The sequence below is a fragment of the Globicephala melas genome, chromosome 19 (assembly GCF_963455315.2).
Source record: "Globicephala melas chromosome 19, mGloMel1.2, whole genome shotgun sequence".
Lineage (NCBI taxonomy): Eukaryota > Metazoa > Chordata > Mammalia > Artiodactyla > Delphinidae > Globicephala > Globicephala melas.
In genome coordinates, this window is record NC_083332.1 from 16520591 (window position 1) to 16547325 (window position 26735).

At 50.2% G+C, this 26735-nt stretch overlaps 1 protein-coding gene and 1 pseudogene across 1 annotated transcript; one reads left to right on the forward strand and one right to left on the reverse strand.

The window, feature by feature from the left end:
* Nucleotides 1-1573: 1573 nt before the first annotated feature.
* On the reverse strand, nt 1574-23940 carry WTIP (WT1 interacting protein). The gene is made up of 8 exons (XM_030874414.3): nt 23265-23940; nt 18448-18549; nt 6884-6951; nt 6662-6724; nt 6365-6495; nt 5478-5529; nt 4708-4776; nt 1574-1849 (listed from the first exon to the last, which is right to left on the reverse strand). Exons 1-8 carry the CDS (start codon nt 23938-23940, stop codon nt 1709-1711), a joined length of 1302 nt encoding a protein of 433 aa, XP_030730274.1. The 3' UTR covers nt 1574-1708.
* A 2204-nt stretch (nt 23941-26144) lies between these two features.
* LOC115862578 (large ribosomal subunit protein eL30 pseudogene) lies at nt 26145-26487 on the forward strand (annotated as a pseudogene).
* Nucleotides 26488-26735: the final 248 nt, after the last annotated feature.

The following is a 26735-nucleotide window of genomic DNA, read 5'->3' on the forward strand; positions in this document are numbered from 1 at the left end:
TTGGTCAACGATCGCCAAACTCACCATGTACTTCCTTCCTCAGCCCACTAGAGGGCGCCCGGGCTCCAGGCCTTAGCCCAGCTGGAACCCGCCGGCTGCCACTTCCCCTCCTACGCTTCCCAATAAGCAGTCCTGACATCGTTCTGGTTCCTACGGCCTGGCTCCCCCAGATGAAGGATCTTACGTTTAACAGTGGGGAGAACGGAGAGCAAGAGCAGTAGCCGAGGTGGTTCAGTTCTCATAGGAACAAATGGTCTTAAAATATTCCGTAAAAACCACCGTGATGGTGACCGTGATTAGGAGGTCTCTCGCCGCAGGGGCCACCCACAAGTGCAAATCAGTGAGAAGCTTCGCAATGCTGATGTGTCTTTCAGAGGAAGAGAAAAAAATCTCCATTTCCACATACCACATTAGGTAACCGCTCTCAAGACACTGACATAAACAAAACCCCACGCTAGCCTACAGTCTTTAAGGCAAACACATATTTTAGGATTTTAGAGGAATTTATACAAAAGTAGTTAAACTACAAGGTTTTACCACTTGAACGCTAGCTATATACGATATACAAATTGCACATTTGTGAGTTTCTTGTAACTTCCCTAAGAAATAACAACCGTGGGCCAAGTTTTTAGAAGAAAACTATATTCTTTTAAAGAAAATGAAAATATTCTCAAAGGAAAAACTTAATTTAAGTCAAATCATATGCTTTTGTTGTGGAGCCTGATACACAGTGCTTTCCTGTAACAGATGGGCAGGGCGCCCCCTCGCGGCCTCTCTCGACCGAGACCTGTGGCTGGAATTCTGCACGAGGTGTTCTTTTCCCGAGGCCGAGGCCGAGAGGGGTTGGGAACGAGGAGCCAGGGATGGGAAGACCGGGGCGGGATGAAGGCTGAAAACGCCCATCGGAGTCCCGGTGGCCAAAACCCGCCGTGACCACAATGGCCGAAGGGAGGGCTCCTTCGTAGGCCCCACTCCCTAAGGGTGTCATTCCTCACCCCCTTCTACGACCCCTCCCAAACAACGAACCCTTCCCACCCACCAGCGGGCCAGGCGCTTACGAGACAAACACGCGTGCCCTCCGGCAACCCCCGCCTTCCCGCAGCTTTCTTGAAGGGGGTCCCAGACCCCTTCTACACAGGGTAACTGGCTCCCGCCCCGAGGCCAGGCGGAGGACGGCGGCCGCGTACCCCGCGCCCCTGCACGTGGTAACGGCCACCTTCAGCCCCGTGACCCAGAGCCGGTCTGGGAGCCTGCCCCCGAGGCCACGGGGCACAGGGGGTCCCGAAACAGAAGGCGGGTGATGGGGTGGGGGCGGGAGGCGGCCAGGGCCCGAAAGAAAGGAAGCCGTTTGAGGAGGCACAGACGGTGAATAAATATTAGTAGCTTCGCCGCGGGGCCGGCCCCTCGGACAGCAGCTCGGTGGCCGGTGGGAGTAGGGGTGGGGTGGGAGCCGGCGGCCGCGCCCACCCTGACACAGAGCCCCGACACTGACCTGGGTCACCCATCGCCGGCGCGCGCGCAAAAATATACTCGCGCAAAAACACGTGCGTGCGCAGGAAAACGCGCTCCTGAGCGAAAAAAACGCGCGCGCGCGTGCACGCAGACACAAACACACGCCCCCAGGGTCGGGCTACCCGCCCCCAGCTCAGAGCTCGGTGACGTGCACAGCAGGTGAGGCGCCCCCAGGGTCGGGCTACCCGCCCCCAGCTCAGAGCTCGGTGACGTGCACAGCAGGTGGGGGAAGTGGGCCTGGCCGGAGGCGCCGCAGGTGGCAGCGGCGGCACAGCAGGTGGCCCTCCAGGGGGTAGCAGCGGCGTCCATCCTCCCCGCTCAGCTGCAGCCCGCAGTCCTAGGGAAGAACACAGCCCCGGCGCCAGAGTAAGCAAGGGAGGGGTGCATCAGAGATCTGTAGGACCCTGCCCACCTTCCGGAGGACTTTGGCCTTTACTCTTTGGGGGAAGGGGGTCAGGAACCCAGTGCTGGACACCCCGAATTGGAGAGCATCTTACACATCCAAAGGAGCCAACCAGGAGAGAGCTAGGCGGACACTAGGCTGGAGTCTTGGAGAGAGGGCTGGGCAATAAATGGGGGGCATCAGCATAAAAATGTGATAGTTTTTAACAAAACAACAGGAGTTTCTCCCAGGGAGTGCAGATAACTAGGAAAGAGAAGAGAAAAAAAACAGCTGAGCTGTGGAAGCTCCAACTTGAAGAGAGGAAAGAAGAGCAGAGCCAAGATTTTAGGGGAAGATGAAAGAGGAAAACCAAAAACTGCCTGCCCTAAGGGCACAGTGAAGAGGGCATCTAGGAGGGAGAGTCTAGGGAAGTTGCAGCGAGCTTAGGACAGTGACAACTGAGAATCATCTCCTGGATCCCCACATGGGGGTCACTGGCTGACCTCAGTGGCCTTAAGAGATAGTGGAACAGAAGACCTGAAGCCGTCAATTCAACAAGGAGTTTTGCTTTATGTCCCTTATCCTACCATGTTTACCACTGCACGATATTTTATAGGCTAATTTTCTGTTTAACAAGTTATGTGATTCGTGTTTGACCTCTAACAGGCAGGAAATGTGAAGGGCAGCCATGGAGGATGGTGTGCTGCAAGCGACAGTGGGGCACCAGGCAAGACCTACTGGACAACTTTTTCCTTCCTTTCGCCCCCACCCCCACCCCAAGGAGGCCCCTTTGGTCACACTCTCACTGCACCCAGGGCTGAACTCCAACCTGGAAGCTGTGACACTTGTTACCCAAAGGCCCCGAGACCAACATCTACCCCCGCCCCACACAGCTGATGGAGCTGGGCTGTTGTGATGGAGCTTCATGTCCCACGCAACTCAGGTCCCAGGTGTCCTCCGTGTCCTGTCTGGCCACAGCCCCCTGTTCCCATCCAAGGGTCTCCCCTGGGGGCAGCAGCACCATGGCTCAGAGCCCCGAGGCGCTGGCTGTACTCTGCTTACAGCTTGCCCTGCTCCTGGACTCGGCATCAGCCTTTCCTTAAGGACTGAGCTTAGCGACCCCAAGGGGACACTGCAGTCCCCAGGACTGCAGAGCAGGATGCCCTCCTACGGTTGCTGGAGGAACTGTGGCCATGCCTGCTCCTGACCCCCCCTTCCCTGGTCCTCCAGCAGGATTCCTGTTCCCTTTGGGCCACTTGCCCCCATCAAGGCAACCTGGTTCCAGATGGACCCTAGATTCCTACCGAAGGTTTCTCACCGACATGCCTGCTCTTCCCTGGGGGCTCTGAAACCCAACACTTGGTTTTTCTCCTGCTTCTCGGGGGTAGGTCGGTCATTCATTCTAGGCCTCCTGTGTGGCGGCTCTGCCTGAACGCATCCCCGGAATGTTGGAGCCCCTGGGCTATCCTGAGCCCCCGCTCCTTCCTCTACAGCTCTTCCTGGAAGACCTCATTTACTCCCCTGGCTTCAGTGGCCATGTACATGCCCATGATGGGACTCCCGCTTCCGGCCATGACAGTAACAAGGACTGGATTTCCCGCTCTACCTTTAACGATGGCAAACTGGGCAAAATATATGAAACGATGATTCTCAGACTCTGAACAACAGGCAAGGCAGGCCAGTGACCTCTGAGAGAAGGGAAACTAATAAGGAGAGCCCTACAATTGCCCAGGTTACTACCTGGAGAGATTTTTCCAGGCTGCCCATTGGTCTCCCTGAATTGAGAATTTGGGGAGGCAAAGGCAACTAGAAACCACAGGGCAGAGTATCAGAGAGGAAAGAGCTATGTATGCCAATGACTCCCAAACTCCTACACCTGTGCCAGAGTCTTTATACTCCAGCACATCCGGCTGCTGCCTAGATAGTTCCGTTCAGGTGTCTCCAGCTACCAAAAGTGAGATCATCTAATGCCTTCTTCCTCTCACCCTCACTCTCTCCTGGGGTCGTAATGGACACCTTCCAACCCCTCAACTCCCATGTCCAATCACTGACCAAATCCAGTCCCTTGTACCATCTAACCAACACTGAACTCAGTCTACTTGCTGAAACCCAGGGCCACAACCTTGACTGTACCCGCCTCCTCTGGGAACCTCAGCCCCTACTCCCTCTCCCTCCATTCATTCTCTGCATGAATGCCCTTTCTAAAATCTCAGTGACATCGCGTCATCCTTTTTCGATCCTTCTCCATTGCCCTCAGGATAAGTCCACGCTCCTCAGCTCAAGTGGCCTTTCGTCCGCAGCTCCTGCCAACTTCTCCAGTGAAACGAAACAACACACTCACCTTCACATCTTAGCACATTCTGCTTCCATTGCCTGAAAATGCCCTTTTCCCTGCTCCTTAGCTAACTCTTATTCATCTTTCAAATCTTAGCTTGGGTGTCACCTCCCCCAGAAAGCCTTCCTTGATTTTCCAAGGCCTGCTATGTGCTCTGAAAACTCCCCTTGATAGCAATGATGACCCTGTATAAATACTGCCTGAGTACTTGTCTCTCTGGAGGATAGAGACTGTGTTTATTCTCTGTACATCAACAACACCCCAACACTGTACATCCTCGGCAAATATTTGACTGAATGAGAAACGGGCTGAGAGAAACATCCTGGAGGGGAGGGAGAGAGCTCACTGGGGGAGGACAGGCAGAATGGGATAGAACCATAAAAGAGGAGGTGAGCCCACAGAGCACCTAGGGAGAAGGAGGCCTGTGTGAGAGGGGGACTACCCTGGCCGCCAGCCTTCTGGGAGGACCCAGGCTCACCTCACAGTGATAGCATTCCACGTGGTAGTCTCTGTCCATAGACACCACACGGATGGTTGTCTCACAGCCCTGGAGGAAGAGACAGGGCTTGAGGCAAACTGTGTGGTGGGCACATAACTACACAACGCGCTCCTGTCATGGGGGCTGTGCATTCACACCCGTGTGAGCTCTGACGTGGGTGCTCCCACGGGGCCAGAACAGGCATCAGTGGGTGCACACAAATGGATGTGCGTGTGCCGTAGGCCTCCTCCCACGCTGGAGCCGAGAGCACGCACACTTGCTCATGAGAGCCATCACGTGGGTGTCAGTGTGTGCGTACGTGTTCTTTTCAGTTCTCTGCAGTCAGGAAAGACCACTGCCAGGCCTGCTTCCCCAGGGCCAGCATGTGTGGAAGACCCAGTGCCGGAGAGAGGGGCACCACCCGACGATGTCTCCTGCACAAACCGCATCCTTCTCTCGTCTGCTCCCCCACCGTCTCAGCTGCGAGCTCACAGAGCCCGGGGCCAGTCCTGACATCGACGGGCAACGGAGCTGAGGGGCCAGTGGGGCAGCCAAGCGGCAGGGGCCACCAATTCCCTCTAACTCATGCGGGGACACCTGCACCGTACGTGCACTGGGCACAACACACGTCCCTCAGCCCAGAGGGACAGGGGGCAGGAGCGCCTGCTCATCCCTCCCACTGGGGCCCGAGACCTGGGGCCAACCCAGGCAGGACCAGCAGGGCCGGGCGGGGCCAGGCGCCTGACCATCTCCAGGTGAGTGGTTCCTACCTGTGCAGGGAGGATAGGACGGGCACAGGAGGCACATTTTGGTGCAAAAACCCTGGAGGAATAAAGGAAACCAGAAGTGACCAGCTGAGTGACCAGAGGCCAAGGGCACGAGGACAGGTCCACCCGTAGTAGCCCCATGACGCGGCCCGAGCATCAGGCCCCCTCTCCTTGTGCGGATATGTCGGGGTAGGAGCATCCTATGCCATGCCTTCTTGGCACTGGCCTTTCGTGTGGTGCCCCAGTTCACCTCCACCCCATCACCTCCTCCAGGATGGCTTCTTCAGGTTCTGCCCTGGCCTCTCCCTCATGCTCCCTGCCCGTCATTGCCCCCTCGTGTCCAGGCTTGGGCGTCCTCTAGCTGAGACCCCTGCAAAGCCTGGCTCCCCACTGAGTACCAGGAACCAACGCCCAGCACCGACCCCATGCAAGGCAGCAGCACAGGACCAGAGGTCCGAGGGCTGAGCCTGGAGCCACAGCAAGGGAGAACGGATCACCTGGTCACATGGGTACGGCCAGGCAGAAAGAGACTCTGCGGAGACCCCAAGCCCCCATTCCAGGCAGAAGACTCTTCTGCCTGGAATGGGGGCTTGGGGTCTCCGCAGAGTCTTTGCCTGGCCACTAGAGCAGCGGGACAGAAGCTAGATGGGGCAGCCCAGAGTCCCCACCACTAGGACGAGGGGGTGCAGGCAAAGGCAGGGGGAGGAGAGGACTGAGACAGAAGGCTCCAGCAGAGATCTGCGCCTCGCCCCAACCACTGAGCACACAGCGGAGGCCAGAAGTGAGCAGGCCAAGAATGGAGGGCACAGACAGGCAGGCCAGAAAAATACTCCTGGGGAGAGGCAGGGGAACCATGGGAGTCACACTGTTGCATAGCGCCGGCTACTCACGTGTGATAATCTCGGACACAGTAGATGTTGTTCTCCACGTCCACAGTGAAGGGCACCCCGTCCAGGCACTCGTTGCACACCGAGCACCGGAAGCAGCCCGGGTGGTAGGACTTCCCAAGGGCCTGCAGGATCTGGGGGCGGGAGGCACTGAAGGGTCAGTGTAGGTGGAAGGCTCAGCACAGCCCCCAGAAGACACTCTGGCTCTGAGCCCCTGGCAGGTCTCCAACAGGTGAAAGGGTGGGGTCCTTGACTCTGCGCATGTCAGAGGGGCTCCAGGAGCCTGGGGGAGGTTCTCACCATCTCCATGATGAGGTGTCCACACACGCTACACTTGTCAGCCGTTTGCTGGAACCCGGAGTACTGGGAGGGGACACAGGATCCAGGATGTTATGTGACACAGGGGTACTCGCTGCCCAGCCAGCATCTGCTTCCTGGCCTCAGGTCACCACATGAATCAGAAGGAGGGTCCCCGCCCCTGCACCCACCCATGGCACCAGCCAGGGCACAGCTTTGACTCACCAGGAAGTCCTCCTGGCAGTACACTTTCTCACCCACATTGTAGAACGCCTTCCCGCGAAGTCGTCTCCCTGCAAGGATGAGGGTTGAGAAGGGGGTCCCTGGACTGCTGGAACCAGGGACGACGCTCCTGCTGCCATTTCTCAGCACCCTCCTCCAACAGATGAGAAGCGGATCACAGACAAATTTTAAATTTCCCTCTAATGCAATGTTATTATCATTACGCTAATTAATATTTTTAAAAAATTAAATAGAATATGTTGCTGACAAAACTGTGGTAAGAGGTTGTCAGAGCAAACATATGAAGACCGGTTTCTCAAATGTAAACTGAAGTTCTGATAATTAAAAAAAAACATTTGCTTTAAGTTCAGTGGAATTCAGAGCAGACTCCACAGAATGAATTTCTTTTTCTTTTTTTTTTTTACTTTTTCTTTATTTTATTTTTGGCTGCGTTGGGTCTTCGTTGCTGCGCACAGGCTTTCTCTAGTGGTGGAGAGCGGGCGCTACTCTTCGTTGTGGTGCACGGGCCTCTCTCATTGCAGTGGCTTCTCTTGTTGCGGAGCACAGGCTCTAGGAGCATGGGCCTCAGTAGTCATGGCTCACGGGCTTAGCTGCTCCGTGGCATGTGGGATCTTCCCAGACCAGGGCTCGAACCCGTGTCCCCTGCATTAGCAGGCAGGTTCTTAACCACGGCGCCACCAGGGAAGCCCAAGAATGAATTTCTTAATCTAGAAACGTTAAAGTACAACTCTCACCAGGTGAAGGAGCCCAATATAAAAAAAGGTATCCTTTATTCCAAGGATGCCAGGATAGTTCAACGTTGGCAAATCAGTCAGTGTGATACAACACATTAACAAAATGAAGGATACAAATCCTATGATCATCTCAATAGACACAGAAAGAAAAAGCATTTAATGAAATTCAACATACTTTCATAATAAAAACTCTCAACAAAGCGGGTATAGAGAGAACGTACCTCAACATAATAAAGACCATATATGACAAGCCCACAGCTGATATCATAAACAATGGAAAAGCTAAAAGCTTTTCCTCTTGGATCAGGAAAAAGACAAGGATGTCCACTCTCACCACTTTCATTCAACATAGTATTGGAAGTCCTAGCCAGAGCAATTAGGCAAGAAAAGGAAATAAAAGGCATCCAAATTAGAAAGGAAGAAGTAAAACTGTCACTATTTGCAGACGACATAATATATAGAGAAGAAAAAAATATATATATATATAGAGAGAGAGAGAGAAAACCCTAAAGACTATCAAAAACTGTTAGAACAAATGAATTCAGTAAAGTTGCAGAATACAAAATCAATACACAAAAATCTGCTGTTTCTTTAACTAAAAATGAACTATCAGAAAGAGAAAATAAGAAAAGTCTATTTACAATTGCATCAAAAAGAATAAAATACCTAGGAATAAATTTAACCAAGGAGGTGAAAGACTTGTATATTGAAAACTACAAAACATTAACGAAAGAAACTGAAGACACAAATAAGTGCAAAGATATTCTATGCTTACGGACTGCAAGAATCAGTATTGTTAGAATGTCCACACTACCCAAAGCAATCTACAGATTCAACACAGTCCCTATCAAAATTCCAATCGTTTTACTGTTGGTGGGAATGTAAATTGATACAGCCACTATGGAGAACAGTATGGAGGTTCCTTAACAAACTAAAAACAGGGGACTTCCCTGGTGGCGCAGTGGTTAAGAATCCGCCTGCCAGTGCAGGGGACATGGGTTCGAGCCCTGGTCTGGGAAGATCCCACATGCCGCAGAGCACCTAAGTCCATGTGCCACAACTACTGAAGCCCATGCACCTAGAGCCTGTGAGCCACAACTACTGAACCCCGGGCGCCTAAAGCCCGTGCTCCACAACAAGAAAAGCCACAGCAATGAGAAGTCCTCACACCACAACGAAGAGTAGTCCCCACCCACTGCAACTAGAGAGAGCCTGCAGGCAGCAACAAGACCCGACGTGGCCAAAAATAAATAAATGTATTTTTTTTAAAAAAGGAAAACTAAACTAAAAACAGAACTACCATATGACCCATCAATCCCACTACCGGGCATATACCCTGAGAAAACCGTAACTCAAAATAAGTCATGTACCACAAGGTTCATTGCAGCACTATTTACAATAGCCAGGACATTGAAGCAAGCTAAGTGTCCACCATCGGATGAATGGCTAAAGAAGATGTGGCACATATATACAATGGAATATTACTCAGCCACAAAAAGAAACGAAATTGAGTTATTTGCAGTGAGGTGGATGGACCTAGAGTCTGTCATACAGAGTGAAGTAAGTCAGAAAGAGAAAAACAAATACCATATGCTAACAACTATATATGGAATCTAAAAAAAAAAAAAAAGTTCTCATGAACCTAGGGGCAGGACAGGAATAAAGACACAGACGTAGAGAATGGACTTGAGGACACAGGGAGGAGGAAGAGTAAGCTGGGATGAAGTGAGAGAGGAGCACTGTCATATATACACTACCCAATGTAAAACAGCTAGTGGGAAGCAGCCTCATAGCACAGGGAGATCAGCTCAGTGCTTTGTGACCACCTAGAGGGGTGGGATAAGGAGGGTGGGAGGGAGACACAAGAGGGAGGGGATATGGGGATATACATATGCATATAGTTGATTCATTTTGTTATACAGCAGTAACTAACACAACATTGTAAAGCAATTATACTCCAATAAAGATGTTAAAAAAAATTCCAATGGTATTTTTAGAACAAATAATCCTAAAACTTACATGGAACCACAAAAGACCCTAAAAAGCCAAAGCAATCTTGAGAAAGAAGAACAGAACTGGAGGCATCATGCTTCATGATTTCAAACTGTATTACAAAGCTACAGTAATTAAAAAGTATGCTGTTGGCATAAAAATAGACACATTCATCAATGGATCAGAACAGCAAGCCCAGAAATAAACCCACACATAGATGGTCGATTAATTAACAACAAAGGACCTCACATCTGTTAGAATGGCTATGATCAGTAAGACAAGACATAACAAGTGTTGGTTAGGATTTAGAGAAAAGGGAACCCTCGTTCACTGTTGGTGGGAATGTAAATTGGTGCAACCTCTGTGGAAAACAGTATGGAGGTTCCTCAAAAAATTAAAAAGAGAACTAACATATGACCCAGCAATTCCCTTTCTGGGTATTTATCTAAAGAAAACAAAAATACTAATTCACAAAGATATCTGCACCTCCATGTTCATTGCATCATTATTTACAATAACGAAGAGATGGAAACAATCTAAGCGTCCATTGATGGATGAATGGATAAAAAATTACACACACACACACACATGAATATGATTCAGCCACAAAAAGAATGAAAATTAAATCTTGGCATTTGCAACAACATTAATGGACCTTGAAGGCATTATGCTAAGTGAAATAAGTCAGACAAAGAAACACAAATGCCGTATGATCTCTCTTATATGTGGAATCTTTAAAAAAAAAAAAAAGCTCATAGATAGAAGAATTTGGTGGTTGCAAGACACAGGGGGTTGGGGATGGGAGAAATGAGTGATGTGGGGTTTTTTTAGTTTAAACAAATTGAACAAAAACTTTCAAAGAAAAAGGCATCCTTGTCAAAACCACAGCCCCAGCAGACCTATGAGAGGCATTCCCATTAGAGTCAGGAGATGACAACACCTAACCAGGGGCAAGAGGGAACCTCCCGCACCTGATGAAGGGCACCTATGAAAGCCCCACAGCTCACATCAGACATAACAGTGAAATAGTAGATGCTTTTCCCCTTAGGATTCAACTGTATACTAGATGTGCTACGCAGTGCAAGAAGACAGGTGAGAAAGGAAAACCGATAAACACAAATGACGTGATTGTGTTATACAGAAAATCACAAGAAATCTATGAAAAACCTGCTAGAACTAATAAGTAGGTTTAGCAAAGCTGTAGAGTAGGTGGTCAATATATGAAAACCAAAAATATTTTTATATTCTAGCAACAAGCGACTGGAAAATAAACTTACAATTTTTATTTTTATTATTTTGAATACATTTTACTAGCACCTTCAGTATTCCTTTTTTTTTTTTTTTTAATATCTATTTATTTATTTGGTTGTGCCAGGTCTTAGTTGCAGGAGGCGGGCTCCTTTAGTTGCAGCTCGCAGGCTGCTTAGTTGTGGCTCACCAGCTCCTTACTTGCAGCATGCGGGCTCCTTAGTTGTGGCATGTGAACTCTTAGTTGCAGCATACACGTGGGATCTAGTTCCCTGGGCAGGGATCAAACCGGGCACCCTGCATTGGGAGCGCGGAGTCTTAACCACCGCGCCACCAGGGAAGTCTCCTAAACTTACAATTTTTAAAATGCATTTATAACAGCATCCCCAAAAACCCATAAAATACTAAGGGATAAATTTAATGAAAGATGTGTCTGACTTTACTCAGCAAAACCAAACTTTGCTGAGAGAAATTTTAAAAGAGCTACATAAATAGAGAGATATACCACTGCTGGAAGACAGTTCTCCATTGGATCCCTTCCATCTCTGCACATCTTTCAAATGGCTTGCAGCTTTCATTCTTAATTATCTTTCCAAGGACGTCTGTGGAGCAAACTGCTCAGAAGACAGAGATAGCATCTCCCTCTGAAGCAGAAAGCAGGTTGGTTTGCTGTTCAGTATAAACAGAGATAAATGTGCTTCTCTGGGATAAGAGTCACACAGCTTTGCTGGCAGCCCATTATAAAATCCTGGGGTTCCCTAAGCTCAGGGTTCCTCAGCCATGACATAGAGACCCACCGCGTGTGCAGCACACAGCTGGTATCCACGTCACCACTGTGGGACCAAGGAGGGCACACAGAACCGATGTGAACATGAAGCTCACGCTGCCTGCAGTGCTGTATCTGTCCCAGGAAGGTCATGTCTTCAGCCAGCACCCGTGAAACACAGGCAGGCTAACTAGTCAGCTTGCATGCAGGGAAAAATCTTGGACCCTGCACAGTTCCGACAACCATCTTCATGGCTTCAGATGTTCTTGTATCAATTGTCCCCAGATTGATCTACACATTCAATGCCGCCCAATCGAGTTCTCAGCACTCTATTTTTTTGTGTGTGGAAACTGATGTGCCAATTTTTAAATTTATATAGAAATACAAAGAACCTAGAATAGCCAAAATAATCTTGGAAAAGATCAACAAAACTAGAAAACTTACACTCCCTATTTTAAGACTTACAGAAATCAAGACAATGTAATATTGTGGGCAGGAGAGACAAAAAGATCAGTGGAGGGGCTTCCCTGGTGGCGCAGTGGTTGAGAATCTGCCTGCTAATGCTGGGGACATGGGTTCGAGCCTTGGTCTGGGAAGATCCCACATGCCACGGAGCAACTAGGCCCGTGAGCCACAACTGCTGAGCCTGCGCGTCTGGAGCCTGTGCTCCTCAACAACAGAGGCCGCGATAGTCAGAGGCCCGCGCACCGCGATGAAGACTGGCCCCCGCTTGCCGCAACTAGAGAAAGCCCTCGCACAGAAACGAAGACCCAACACAGCCAAAAATAAATAAATAAATAAATTTATTTAAAAAAAAAAAAAAAAAAAGATCAGTGGAACAGAATGGAGGGCAAAAATAGACCCATAAATATTTCAACAAACGTACAAGTGGGAAAGCAAAGTCTTCTCAGCACATGGTGCTGGAACAACTAAATATTCATATGGAAAAAAGAATAAGACTCAATTCCTTACCTCTTACCATACATAAAAATTAACATGAGATGGTTATCAACCTAAACATGAGAAACCTAAAGCTTCTAGAAAAAAACAAAGGAGACTATCTTCACGACCTAACAGGGGACAAAACATTTTAAGTCACAAAAATAATAACCGTAAAACAAAACAAAAAAAAACGGAAGAAAATATTCACAAAACATCTGAAAAGAACTTTTACCATATATATTCCTATAACTAAATAATAAAAGACAACTCCCAATTTAAAAACTGGGCAAAAGAGGGACTTCCCAGGCAGTCCAGCGGTTGAGACTCCGCACTTCCAGCGCAGGGTCTGCAGGTTCAATCCCTGGTCGGGGAACTAAGATCCCACGTGCTGCATGGCAAGGCCAAAAACTTTTTTAAATAAAAATTTTTAAAAAAGGGAGTAAGAATTAAAGTAAAAATTATTTTTAAAAAAATGGGCAGAAGACTTGAACAGACTTCACAAAAGAAGATATAAATGGCCAAGAAAGAGAAGAAAAGACGCTCAAACCTCATTAGTTGTCAGGGAAATGCAAATTAAAACCACAGTGAGATACTACTTCAAACCCATTAGAATGGCTAAAATTAAAAAGACTAAAACACCAGCTGTTGGCAAATATATAGAATAAACCAACTCTCTTACATTTCTAGCAGGAGTATAAAATGATACAGCCCCTTTGGAAAATAGTTTGGCAGTCTCTTATGAAGTTAAACGTACACTTAGCCTATGACCCAGAAATTCCATTCCTTGGAATTTACCCAAGAGAAATGAAAACATTTGTCCACAAATGACCTGTACAAGAATGTTCATAGCACAACCTAGTATCTATCAACAGATAAATGGATAAACAAATTGTGGTATATTCATACAATAAAAATGCTATTCAGCAATAAAAAGGAGTGAGCTACTGATACATGTAACAACATAGATCAAAAAAAAAAAAAAAAGGCGGGGCTTCCCCTGTGGCGCAGTGGTTGAGAATCCGCCGCAAATGCACGGGACACGGGTTCGAGCGCTGGTCCGGGAAGATCCCACATGCCGCAGAGCAACTAAGCCCGTGCGCCACAACTACTGAAGCCTGCGTGCCTAGAGCCCCTGCTCCGCACCAAGAGAAGCCACCGCAATGAGAAGCTCGCATCGCAGCGAAGAGTAGCCCGTTTGCTGCAACTAGAGAAAGCCCACGCGCAGCAACGAAAACCCAATACAGCCAAAATAAATAAATAAATAAATAATTGATTTATTTTTTAAAAAGAGAAAGAAAATAGTACATACTATTATGGCTGCATTTATATTAAGTTCTAGAACAGACAAAACTAATCTATGATGGTAGAAATCAGAACACTGGTCGAGTGGATGTGATGGGAGAACATATGGGGATTAACTGAAAAAAAGGGAAGATGGAAGTTTCTCGGGTGTTTAAAATTTTCTATAACCTTGTTAGGGGTGCGAGTAATATAAATGAACACATTTATCCAAAATCTTTGAACTATATACTTAAGATCTGTTTGCTGCACTATATGTAAATTGTACTAAATTAAAAACAAAAACAAAGGTAAACCGAATATATCTTGTGCCAGAGTAAAGAAGTACTCAAAGAACAATGGGGACATGTCAAAAGGTCACAGGAGTCAACTGGAAGGGACTTCCTCCGGCAATCTGAGCATCAAAAAGAATAATGATGGTATTGCAATACATTACATGAATACAAGTCCATAAGTAATAAGAATACTCATAAAAGAAAAAATGTATTTGCCCCTGTTCGACTTTTTCCTTAATTTTCAGGGACTTCCCTGGTGATCCAGTGGTTAAGACTCCGTACTTCCACTGCAGGGGGCACAGGTGCGATCCATGGCTGGGTAACTAAGATCCCACATGCCACACAGAGCGGCCAAATAAATAAATAAAATAAACTTTTCAAACATCCCCTAGGGTGGGCTTCCCTGGTGGCACAGTGGTTGAGAGTCCGCCTGCCAATGCAGGGGACAGGGTTCGTGCCCCGGTCCGGGAAGATCCCACATGCCGCGGAGCGGCTGGGCCCATGAGCCATGGCCGCTGAGCCTGCGCATCCGGAGCCTGTGCTCCACAACAGTGAGAGGCCCGCGTACTGCAAAAAAAAAAAAAAAAAGAAAGAAAGAAAAGAAAAAGCTCCGAAAGCTATCCCAGGAAAATGAGAATGGACATTTCCCTAGTAGGGCATAACTTGCAGAGATATTTCCCAACCCATCCCCTATAGCCCAATAAAAATAAAAATTAAAAAAATAAAATAAAAAAAAGGAATGCTGTAAACAAACAAAAATGATCGTTGGCAGTTATGTTTGTGACAGTATAAGGTTTGTTTTCCCATATGCTTCACAGTGTCTTTTAACAAATAGAGGTTTTTAATTCAAATGTAGCCAAATTTGTCAATCCCCTCTTTTAAGTTTGGCAGTTTTTGTGTGAAAAAAATTTTTTTCTTAACCAGAAGATTGGTAAAGATATGTTTCTATACTTATTTCTAAAATTGTCAAGTTTTTCTTTACCCATTTAGGTCTTTGATACACCTGGATTTAATTTCATTATTTTATATGGATAACCACTTTTCCCAGAACCATCTGCAACGCTGTCTCTATCACCCATCAAGTTTTCACACAGACAATGGGTCTGTTTCTAAACTCCACTCTGGTCCATTGGTCTATTTGTCTATCCTTGCCCCAGTACCACACATGAAATTAATTAATGTAAATGTACAATATATATTGACACCTGGTAGTGGAAGTTTGCCCGACCTACTCTTCTTCAAGATCATCTTGATTATTCTTAGCCTTTTGCTCTTCCATTTAAATTTTAGAATTAGCTTGTCAAATTCACAAAAACCTGCTTAACTGGAATTACAATGCATTATAGATCAATTTGGAAAATACTGACCTCTCAACACTATTTTATATACCCATGTTCAACAGTATATGAATATTTACATGATTATGCTATATTTATTTTTCTTGTCTTACTGCAATGACTAGGACCTCCAGTACAATGCTGAATAGAACACATGATTGCAGGCGTCATTGTCCTTTCCTCTTTTAAAGGTCCATTTTTCTTATATTTCACCACTGAGTATGATGTTTGCATAGATTTTTAGTAACCAACTTTTATCAGGTTGAGAAAGTTCCTTTTTATTTCCAGTTTGCTAAAATCTGAATGTCAGATTTTACTGACTGCTTGTTCTACTCCTATTGAGATGATTATATAGTTTTTCTTCTTTAGTTTGTTAATGAGGTGAGTTACAGTAACGAATTTTCTATCGTGACTCCACTGGTACTCTTCAGGTAAGCTCAACTTGGTCATAATATATTATCCTGATTCATACACTGCTGAACTCAGTACCAGTGGAAAGAAAAAGGGAATAAATAAGAATACAAGAAAAATTCCCAGAACCGAAGGGCAAGTCTCCAGTCTAATGGGGCTCTGTGTGTACGCACAAAGCCTACACCAAACATAAAGTATGCGAAGCCAAGTAGCTGCAATGCACAATTTCAGGAGCACCATTCCTCTTGCATCTACGTAAGTGGCAACCCCTGCAACTGTGCAGTTCACAGCCCTTTCCAGAGGCTATTACAGGATTTGCTCAATGATAGCCCTCTTCCTGAGATCTCCCAAAAGGAAAAAAACAGATCACACACACAAAAATGAGAATCAGAATGGCATCAGAATTGAGCAGTAACCATGGCTTCTGGAAGATAAATCTATGACTTCAAAATGCTTAGTGAAAATTAGTTCCAATTTGAAAATCTATTCCCAGTCAAACTACAAATTGTGAGAGTTGAATAAAGGTATTTTAGACACAACAGAATTCAGAAAACTTACCTCCCACATTGCCCTGCTTAGACAACTACAGCAAAACGCTGGACAGTTTAGGTTGTTTCACAGCTTCGATTCCTCCCTACTTCTCCAAGTTGTGTTCAGTAACCAACCTTACCTCTGACAGCCTGGTGTGTTTAAGGGAAACCTGAATCCACTCCCCTATCCGTGGATGGGCTTGATTAGTATAAAGCTAATTCTTCTTCCCTTATAATGGTTCAGAGACTCAGGCAAGTAAGCCAATCAAATCACAGCACTCCCCCCAGCCACACGGGGCTTGGTTCAGGAATGGATGTGTGAGATGATCTGGCCAATGATATATAGGAAGATGTTTGCTAGATGTTTTCTGGAAAAGAAGTCTCCCCACCCCAAAAACATGACCAGAGGAAATGGCCCCTCTTCCTCCAGACCAGTGGTGTCCCAATGGAAGTCTCAAGCTGCCTCAGACATTTCACTACCATAAGAGAAGTCACCCTAAGGATAAAACCAAACCCAAGGGAAACACAGCCAAGATATTCATAGGGCCTAAGCCACTAGATCAATCCCAGCCTGAAGCCAGCCCTATCTCTGGGCTCCCAGTTCAACGAGTCAAGAAATTAAGATCTTAGAGTTTAAGCCTCCTCAGCAGCTTTTCTGTCATCTGCAGCTGAAAGCTTCTAGGAGACAGTGGATTCAATCCAACCAATATACATGGGTAGGCACAGAATGAACACTCCACAGGGGTCCAGAGAGCAACTGGCTCAGACTAAGGAGAGGCCAGGGGCTCCAAGGGGGAACTCAAAGAATGCCTACTAAAATGGGGCAACTGGAGTGGGGAGAGGAAACTGAAGGATATGATAAGTCAAGACAATGCAAGGAGAAAAAAAGGTTAAAAAAGAAAACTCCAGGGAAAGTAAATGACTATAGAAAAAAGGAGACATAACCCCAGTATAATTCTTGGTTTTGCAGTGAATAATATTTACATAGTCATATTATAGTAATATAAACCTGGTTTATTGACTTAATCACAACTTATGATGACTACACTGAGAAGACGGAAGGGGAGAGGGCAGAACAGTCAGCGTAAGAACCTATTCCTCACCTACCACGGCAAACAAAAGTAAATCATTTCCAAAACTGATAATCAAGAAACAGCAGTGTATGCTGTTAGAACATGGAGGTGCCTACTAGATGAAGTTGCTACGTGGCTGCCCCTGGGCAAGAAGACCGGGGTAGAAAGATAAGCGGTTTTTTGCGATTGCAAAAATAGCTTCTCAGGACTCTCTGACTTAACACTGTGTACGTATTAGACGTTTTTTTCTTTTAACATCTTTATTGGAGTATAATTACTTTACACTGGTGTGTTAGTTTCTGCTTTATAACAAAGTCATATTACACTTTTATAAAATAAAGTGTTTTATATTAAAATGTTTTGTGTATATAAATAAAAGATGTCTTCTCAGGGCAAAGCATGAAAGAACAGTAAGAAGATCAAGAGTGCAGACTTAAAAAAAAAAAAGAGCGCAGACTTATTAGGTTGGTTGGATTATAGTTACTTTTTTCTTTTTATAACTTTGTCTAGGTTAAATTATAACATTTATATTTTACACAGTGTGTAAAATTAGGACAAAAAATATATTGCAGGGAAAAAAATATTAGCCTCATATCCAGGCAGGCAGAAGGCACATCTCTGGCTCCACAAGCCCCACCCAGACAACCGAGAGACATCAGTACCCTGCCCAGGACAGAGGTTCCAAAGCCAAGGGCTAGAAGGGCAGCCTTTCCCTGTGGCCAGCAAAAGCCTCCTCCCTGGTCTCACGCCTCCCTCCCCAGGGCTCAGCAGATCTCCCCAGGAGCCTGGGCCTCTCAAGCAGACTAGGCCAGATGACAAGGAGCCACAACTCAGCCTCCTCCACACTCCAGCCTGGGCCAGAGCTGGGTGGTCCATCCGCCTGGGACTTAGATGCAAGGGGATCCACAGTGCAAGAGGGACAGGGGAGAGGTTACCTACCACAGGAGTTGCAGGTGAAGCAATCGGTGTGATACAGGCTCCCCATGGCCTGGCACGCCTGCCTCGCTCCATAGATGCCAAGCCCACACTTGATGCAAATCCCTATGGAAGAGGCAGGAAAGAGCAGCGATTAGCACCAGGTCTGTGGACTTGAATGGACACGCATCTGACTCCTAGTCCTAACACCGCCCAGCCACGTGATCTTGCGCAAGGAAATTCCATAGGCCTCCTTCGCTCCATTACTAATGGCTGACATGGGGACAGGAAGGGTACCACTACTTAGGGTTTGCTGCTGTTGTCTGAGGACTCAAAGAGTTTAGCAGAGCACGTGGCAAGTCAGAGCTAACGGACACTGTCCACACCATCAAAATTACAATGACATGTTTATACCTGGAAAGTTGGTCTAAGCCCCTTCACCTTGATCTGCTCGTGGACAGAGGGAAAATCCTTTCTGCTGTCTATGAACCAAAAAGAATGAAGACCACATAGACACAACCAGGGCAGAGTCCCTGACCCTCCCAGCCACACCTCCTTCACCTGTACAATAAGGTCAAGTTATTCTCTTGTTTAGTCAACACGTGGACACTGACACCCCGCATAGTTTAGGTGCCAGAGATTCTGCAACGCACCAAACAAACCCCCCCCCCGCCCTCAAGGAGCATGTATTCCAGTGGAGAGAGGTGGACAACAGGTAAATCACATCTCAGGTAGAAACAAGTGCTATGGAGGAAAAGAAGGCTGATTAAGAATACGTCTGAGTGTGTGATTTTTAAAGAAGATGGTCAGAGAAGGCCCCAGTGACAAGGTAATATCTGAGCAAAGGTCTAAAGGAAATAAGACGGCGAAGTTGCTCTGCAGGGAATAACTGAGTGGACTTGGGGACCACCCCAGGGTGGGGTGCTTGGCAGGTAGGGGAGGGGTGGTAAGGAGAGGGGTAACCAGCAATACCAGGGCAAAGGCCAGCACTAGCCTTAGGGAACTCTCTAGCCAGCCCTCCTGGAGACCGTGGAGACTGCAGGTGTCCAGCCCAGACATCAGAGGTCCTCTCACAGACTCACCAAAGGTCTCCCATGGCACAAAGGGCATGGAGACGGGCCCTACCTGCCCCCTGGACCCTAAGTCTTCTGGCCGCTTCAGGACACGCTGCCCTCAACCCTCTCCTTCCTGCCTTCCACCAGATCTTTCTCCTTAACATTTACCATGGCCGAGCGTTTACAGGTCTCCACACGTGGCTTTACCCCAGCGCCATCGGCTCCCATGCTCACCCCTGCCGAGGCTCCTGGCACCCTGCCCAGCCTGGATCCCTCTCCTGAGCCACTAATCCACCTGCCAGGTGGCCCCAGACCACCTCAGGTCCAGAAGAGAGCTCTGGGCTCCTGCTCAAAAAAACGGCACTTTCGCACAGCCAGGTTCCAGGAAGCATCCAGGTCTACCCTATCTCTCTCACCTCCAGCTCTCAATCAGGTTCCTCTGTTCCCTACTCTGGACTTCATTCCCTCCCCTCACGCCCACTGGCCCGATTCAACGTCATCAATTCTCATCCCACTTGCTGTTTCAACAGCTTCCTCACAGCATCCTACCCTGGCCCCCGATAATCCATCCCCCAAACTGCAGCCAGACTTATCTTCCTGAAGTGAGAATGACCCACCCTCACACCTTCACTCTTGTCCATCAACTCTGAACACCTGACCTTGTCATTTGACTACGTTACCAGAAAACACGATGCAAGGAGCAAAAGTCGGCTGCCTATTGGAAGCAGAACAGAAGGACGGGCCAGAGGGGAAGTTATGACCTTGTATTATTTGTTTTTCGGTTGTTTGAGCTTGCACCACTTTCATGAAAATACGCTGAAGAAGGACAACCAGGGGCTTCCCTGGTGGCGCAGTGGTTGAGAGTCCGCCTGCCGAAGCAGGGGACACGGGTTCGTGCCCCGGTCCGGGAAGATCCCACATGCTGCGGAGCGGCTGGGCCCGTGAGCCATGGCCGCTGAGCCTGCGCGTCCGGAGCCTGTGCTCCGCAACGGGAGAGGCCACAACAGTGAGAGGCCCGTGTACCGCAAAAAAAAAAAAAAGACAACCAGGACCATGAGGTACCTCCAAAATCCAAGGAGTAGACTGCTTCAGAGGAGAGTTGACTCCACCTTTGGAATGCAGTAAGATCCAGACCAACAAGACCTGGCAAATGCCCTCTGGTGTTTGGGGCTGAGGCTGGGGCATCGCCAGGGTGCTGAGCGAGGGCTGGGTCAGTCCAGTGGGAGGAGACAGAGACGGCTGAGGGGAGATCGAAAGCGGATAAGCAAAGACGATGTCACCCAGACACTAGGATGAGGGATGAAAGGGCAGATAAGACCTTGGGGCCATATAGGTTTGGGTTTGTTGTTTTTTCTTATTTTTGTTGTTGTTGCTTAATGAAAGACCCTTATACATATTTATAAACAAAAGAAAAGGGCCAGTGGAAAGAGGAAAGCTGAAGATGGAGGAGGTAGAGGTTGGAGATGGAAGGACCTTCATCCTCAGACCTGGACATGGACTTAAGAGCCTTCAGGGAAGGGACAGGAAGCCAAGACTGCAACTGCTGACCCTATTATTCTCAGCAAAGTAGAAAGCACGGGCAGGGCCAAAGAGAGAGGCAGGCTGTTGAGGGACTGAAAGAGGGAACTGACCAAGGCTAAGAGTGATGGGTGGTGCCCAGAAGAGCACCAAGGTTAAAGACCATCACTCTGCGGCCTGATATAGCAACAGAAAAGGGGGCCGCAGCACTGACTTGGAGCCAGGGTTCTGCAGGGCAAACAGCAATGAGAGCAATCAGAGGTAGCGGTGAGACGCAAGCTGCAACCAGGACTGAAGACAGCTGACACGAGGCAAGTCCAGGGTGTGGCCTTGGGGGTGGGCGGCTGAAGAGAAGGCAGAGAGGTCACCAAAGTCAATGAGGTTCTGGAGGCCTGAGGCTGTTGGCTGGCTCCTGGCAGCAGAACTTGGTCAGGAGAGATGCCCATGAGAGACAGAGCGCAGCCAGGAGGTGAGCGGGTGCCAGAGCCAAGAAGGGATGGACAGAGAGGAAAAAACACTCCAAGGGTGAGGTTTACCAGAGATCGCTCGAGCTCATGCTCCCTGCAGACTTCCTTTTGTAAAATGTTGTATTATCCAGGTTGATCTCTATGAAACTGCCACTTTCACAGCTCCAAAATGTGGAACATCGGCAGGAAGATAACAGCAGTTCAAGCAAACAGCTGCTCATGTTTTCAAAAAATCAGGAAAATGTTACCTAGATCGGGCTTCTCTTAAAAAAAAAACCCCAAAGATCTATCATCACTCACCTCCCACTCCCACGTGGCTTCAATGGGAGCAGCAGGTCCCATTAGAAAGGATGACCCACCAGCCCCTTCACTTCTCCCACTACCAGCCCCGGTCTGCACACAAAGATTCAGGAGTAGCTACGGAGGCCCAGAGAACACACCCCTGCCCAGGCCCTGCAGCGAGTGGGGACAGGAAAAGGGACGGTCTCCCCGGGAGAGAGCGCTGGAATCTCTTTCTCTTCAGAAGGTAGCCCAGCTTTGGCTCCTGGTACCTGCCCGGCATGAGAGGCAATGGCTTCCTACTCCCTCCCTGCTCCCAGGCGGTCTGACAGCAGCCACAGGACCTACCAGACCACAAATTCTCACCGTGATGCTCCTAGATGAGCAGGTCCCCTCCCAAAGGCAGGACAACCCTTTGGCCTACACACTCCCTTGACCACCTGACCCCTCCTGGGCTGCAACCCCAGGGAGTATAACGGAAGCGTACATATCCTTACTTGTCTCCTTTTGCCCACATTCTTCCCTCGGCCTGCAGTGCCCCCATTGCCCGTCCCATACAACCTCCTTCCCTCTCAAGATCCAGTTCAGGGCAGTCCTGAGCTGCTAGCTGGAATGAACCATGAAATACAAACTCCAGGACAGCCTCAGCCTCAGACATGATAACCACCACCCCCTCCAAAGCCAGGTGCCTGCTTATCAGTAAAGGAGGGAGCGAAGCCCCTCCCCAGGCCTCTCAGAACCTCAAGCCTCAAGTTGTCCAAAGGACTTGGGATCAAAGGGCCAAGGTCAGACTGAGAAAGGGAGGCTGTCAGAGACTGGTGGTCTTTGCAAATGATGTGAAGCAGGATTCCCTTCGGAAACATCCCATATACACAGCACAACCGAGAACGAGGACAGCCCAGTATGACCAGCTTAGTCTCCCCCCACCCCCAGCGTGGGCTTCTCCTCCCTCAAAGACTCTACTTCCAGCCACTACCATTATCAAAGCCTCAGGTCAGGCGGGCTCCGGTGGTATCCAGGCCACGCCACCTCCCTGCCCCTGTTCACAGCCCTTACTGCTGGGAGAAGGGAAACACACAGCTTCGGCTGACCGGCTGATCACAAAGCATGGAGTACGATGAGCTGAGGCAAGTGCCAAGGGTTAAGAAGAAATTATTCAAAAATAGCTTTTTCTGCCTATTAACGTGACTTTTCCTCTAAATTAGGGGCAACGCATCCACTGACTTTGCCAGAACTCCCGGCCCAGAGACCCAGAGGCTAAGCCACTGTCGAAACAAGCCCCAGACCTGGAGGTTCACACACACACTCCGTCTGCGGGAACAAACGTCGCCAGCTCCCCAGCCCCACGGGAGGGACACACGCTTTTTGCAGCCCGGTCCCTCGTCCGAAGCCCAGCCCTGGGCCCAACCAGCGCTCTCCTCGGCCGAGCCGGCCGCCTAGCCGGAGGTCGTCCCCGACCCCCGACGAGGACAGCGGAGGCCCGGGGCCGAGGCGCGCGGGCCGCGCGGCCGAGCTCGCTCACCGAAGTAGTCCCGCGCAGTGCGCGCCTCCAGCGCCCGCTCCAGCTCTCGGGTCAGCGCCTCCAGCCGCCGCTCCGCCGAGCTCGGGGCGCCCTCCCGGCCCGGGGGCAGCTGGAGCGAAGGCAGAGCGAAAGGGGCAGGCCCGGCGGGCTCCGGGGAGCGAGCCGGCGCGGAGCAGGCGCCGGGCAGGAGCAGGTCGGGGTAGGCGCTGGCCGAGCCGCGGGAGCCGAGGCTGGACACGCTGGAGCGCGCGCTGCCCACCGACGGCGGCCCGGGGCCCGGGCGCGGGTCCGAGCGGCCCGAGCGCGGGCTGCCGTGGCGCTGGTCGTAGCCCAGGCTGATTCCGCTGGAGCGGGCGCTGCCGCTGCCGCCGCCGCCTCCGTCGGAGCCCGCCAGGCTAGCCCGCGGGCTGCCCGCCGGCTGCGCGCTGAGCTCGGGGGCCGCCGCGCGCCGCGGGCCTCGCTCCCCGTGGCTCAGTCCGTCCACCCCGGCCTCGGGGCCGCCGCCGCCGCTGCCCTGCCCTCTGCGGCCCAACGCCTGCGCCGCCTCGTCTCCCGGCCCGGGCCGCGGCGCCCGCCGGCCCCGGCCCGGAGAGTCGCCGCCCGGCTCCAGCTCCCGCAGGGCCAGCCCGGCCAGGAGCAGAGCCGCCTCGTCCGCGGCCGCCCGGGAGCGCTGCATGGCCCGGCCCGCCGGCCCCGGCGCGTCACCTCCGCCTCCGCTTCCCGCCGCCGCTCCGGCCGCGCCGCCGCATCGTCCGCCCGAAGCCCGGAGCCCGCCCCGGGACCCCTGGGCGCGGGGCGGGGCCGGCGCCGGGCCGGGGTCGCTCTGCGGGCCACGCGCGGTCCGGGGGCCGCGGCGCCCCGCTCGGTGGCGCGCGCGGCGGAGGAATGTGCGCTCGGAGGCGCCGGGCCGCGTCCCCTCCTCCCTGCGGCTGTGCGGGGGGTGGAGGGACTCCTTTGTGGGGGCAGGAATGCGAGGAAGGAGACGGCGCTGCGGCCTCTGGAATGTGGGGGGAGTGGCGGCGGCGGAGCCGCGGTGTCCGCGCTTCGCCGCGAGCTCGGAGGGGCGCGGAGCCTGCGCTGGGCCGCCGGGGCGTGCGGCTTGGAGCTGGCGCTCGAGTGGCGGAGCGGCCAGCTGTGGCGCCGCGGGGCGGGGTGGGGGGGCCCGTGGGCCCGGGCTTCGTTGTGCGCCCCGACCGTCGGGCCTCTGGAAGGATCCCGTATCCCCGCGGGCTGAGCTGGAGGCGGCTCCCCAGTCCCGGCCAGAGAAATATGAGCAGTTGACAAACGTTTCCCACATCCTCCCCCATCTTACTTCCCAGCGTCGCCACGGTTTCAGGCGCTGGGCCGGACAAGTTCGGCCTTGGGCAGAAGCGCTGCACCCATCCGCCCCAGGACTCTGGAGACCACTGCGCGTCTCCAGCAGATGCGACCCCAGGATCTAGCGTGACCCCGACATCCTAGCGTGTCCCAGGGCCATGTGGCTGCGCACTGGTTTCGGGTGCCCCCACCTGCCTGGTGGGGAAGGCGCCTTGTACTAGGAGCTGGGGCTGGACGGAGACTGGTCCCCAAGGCTGGTCGCCGTTCACAAGCGCCCAAGGCCAGGCGAGGCCGGAAATAGGCCTCGGGCTAAGCCAGGGGGCGGGGAAGCCTCAGTTGTGACCCACGGGCAGTCACCAAGAGATGTGAGGACTCCTCCTTTTTCCAGCACCTGCCCACAGGGGCTTGGGTGAGGCGCCAGTCCTGGGACGGAATAGGGCCTTGTGGCCACATGGTGGGGGAGGGGAACGAGAGGTGAGTAGGGCTTTGTCCCCAAAATACAAGCTACAAAGCCCTTGTCATACATTTCAAACAGCTTGTAGGAAAGAAAAGCAAACCATTATCTGTCAGGGCCTGTGGATCCAGGAAAACAACCTTGAGTGGAAGAGTTCTCATTTCCAGGCACCTCCCTCCTCAGAGAATGGCAGGAAGGCACCCACAGTGTCTCAGGGAACAGGAAGCCTGGATGGGGAATGGTCCCGGTGAAGACTGACCAGGGCTCTGGCCTCAACATTGCTGAGGAGCTCACTGTGGCACATTCTCAGCTGTCAGGGGAGTAGTGTCCGACCCAACTACTCCTCCCCGCTTCCACCTCTCAGAGCTGGAAGAATTCCAACCCCTACAACCCAGGCTGGGGGGTGGGGAGGCACAGGTAGGGGCAAGTGGTTTGGAGGGCGCAAATATCCGGAGGAGCCATCTGGTGAAAAATGATCTTCCACTCTGAGAAAGGAAAATACATGAAATCAACAGCAAGGTATTGTGTTTCTCTGATCACATTATCTACCATTTGTAAATGGAGATATTGGCAAGACTGTGGTGTATCTTTGTGTATATTTTACTGGTTATGAGTGTAAGATGGTACATCCTGTCAGAAAGCGCAGTTTGGTGTTATTAACATCCTCACAAACAAACAAAAACACTCTTGAAAGCAGTCATGTTCCAAGTATCTATTCTAGGCAAGTAATCCCAAGGCAGACAACAGTGTACCCACAAAAGTGTTTATCACCTTACTTATGTAATCTAAACAGTCCTACCTAGGATCTCCAGCCTTCTGACAAGGAGCTCAGAGGGAGCTCTCTGCCCTCAAAGGTACTTCTTAAATAACTGTTCCATCCTTTCCTGACCACTTGAGCTTTCAAGACTTAAATAATATACTGGAGTCCAGGGTCAGCTAAAGGACATTACTTACTCTAACAGTAGATAGATAGACAGACAGATAGATAGATAGATAGATAGATAGGATAACAACCACCCACAAACAGGAAGAGAAACAGCCTAAAATATGTTTGCTTTCTCTCTGGCAATCTTGGCAGCTGGGGGTCGTCCCACACCTAAGACAGGAAGATGGTGGCAGCAAAGATGAAAAAGTTGCCAGAGTCCATCAACTCTAGGCTCCTAATCACCATGAAAAGTGGAAAGTACGGCTGAGGTACAAGCCAACTCCGAAAATGATCAGACAAGGCAGGGCAAAACCAGTCATCCTCCACTGAAATGGAAAACTGGTGTCCATCACCACAGTGGCAATAATATTGAATTGGGCAAAACGGATAGAAAATACTAGAGAGTTCGCACACTGGCTATCATTGATCTAGGTGATTCTGATATAGTTAGAAGCATGCCAAAACAGACTGGTGAAAAGCATGCAAAATTATTCTTTAATAAAATTGGCCAGAACTCGTTTAAATAAACAAATAAATAAAATATTCGCTGTTCGGGACTTCCCTGGTGGTGCAGTGGTTAAGAATCCGCCTGCCAATGCAGGGGACACAGGTTCGAGCCCTGGTCCGGGAAGATCCCACATGCCGCGGAGCAACTAAGCCCATGCACCACAACTACTGAGCCTGTGCTCTAAAGCCCACGAGCCACAACTACTGAAGTCCGCGTGCCTAGAGCCTGTGCTCCACAAGAGAAGCCACCGCAATGAGAAGCCCACAC

Excerpts from the sequence above, each read along its gene's own strand:
- WTIP (XM_030874414.3), bottom strand. The coding sequence starts at position 23,940 with ATGCAGCGCTCCCGGGCGGCCGCGGACGAGGCGGCTCTGCTCCTGGCC. Across the intron at positions 6,725-6,883 it reads ACTGCCAGGAGGACTTCCTG|TACTCCGGGTTCCAGCAAAC; the intron begins GTGAGTCAAAGC and ends GTCCCCTCCCAG. Across the intron at positions 5,530-6,364 it reads TGTGTCCGAGATTATCACAC|GGTTTTTGCACCAAAATGTG; the intron begins GTGAGTAGCCGG and ends TTATTCCTCCAG.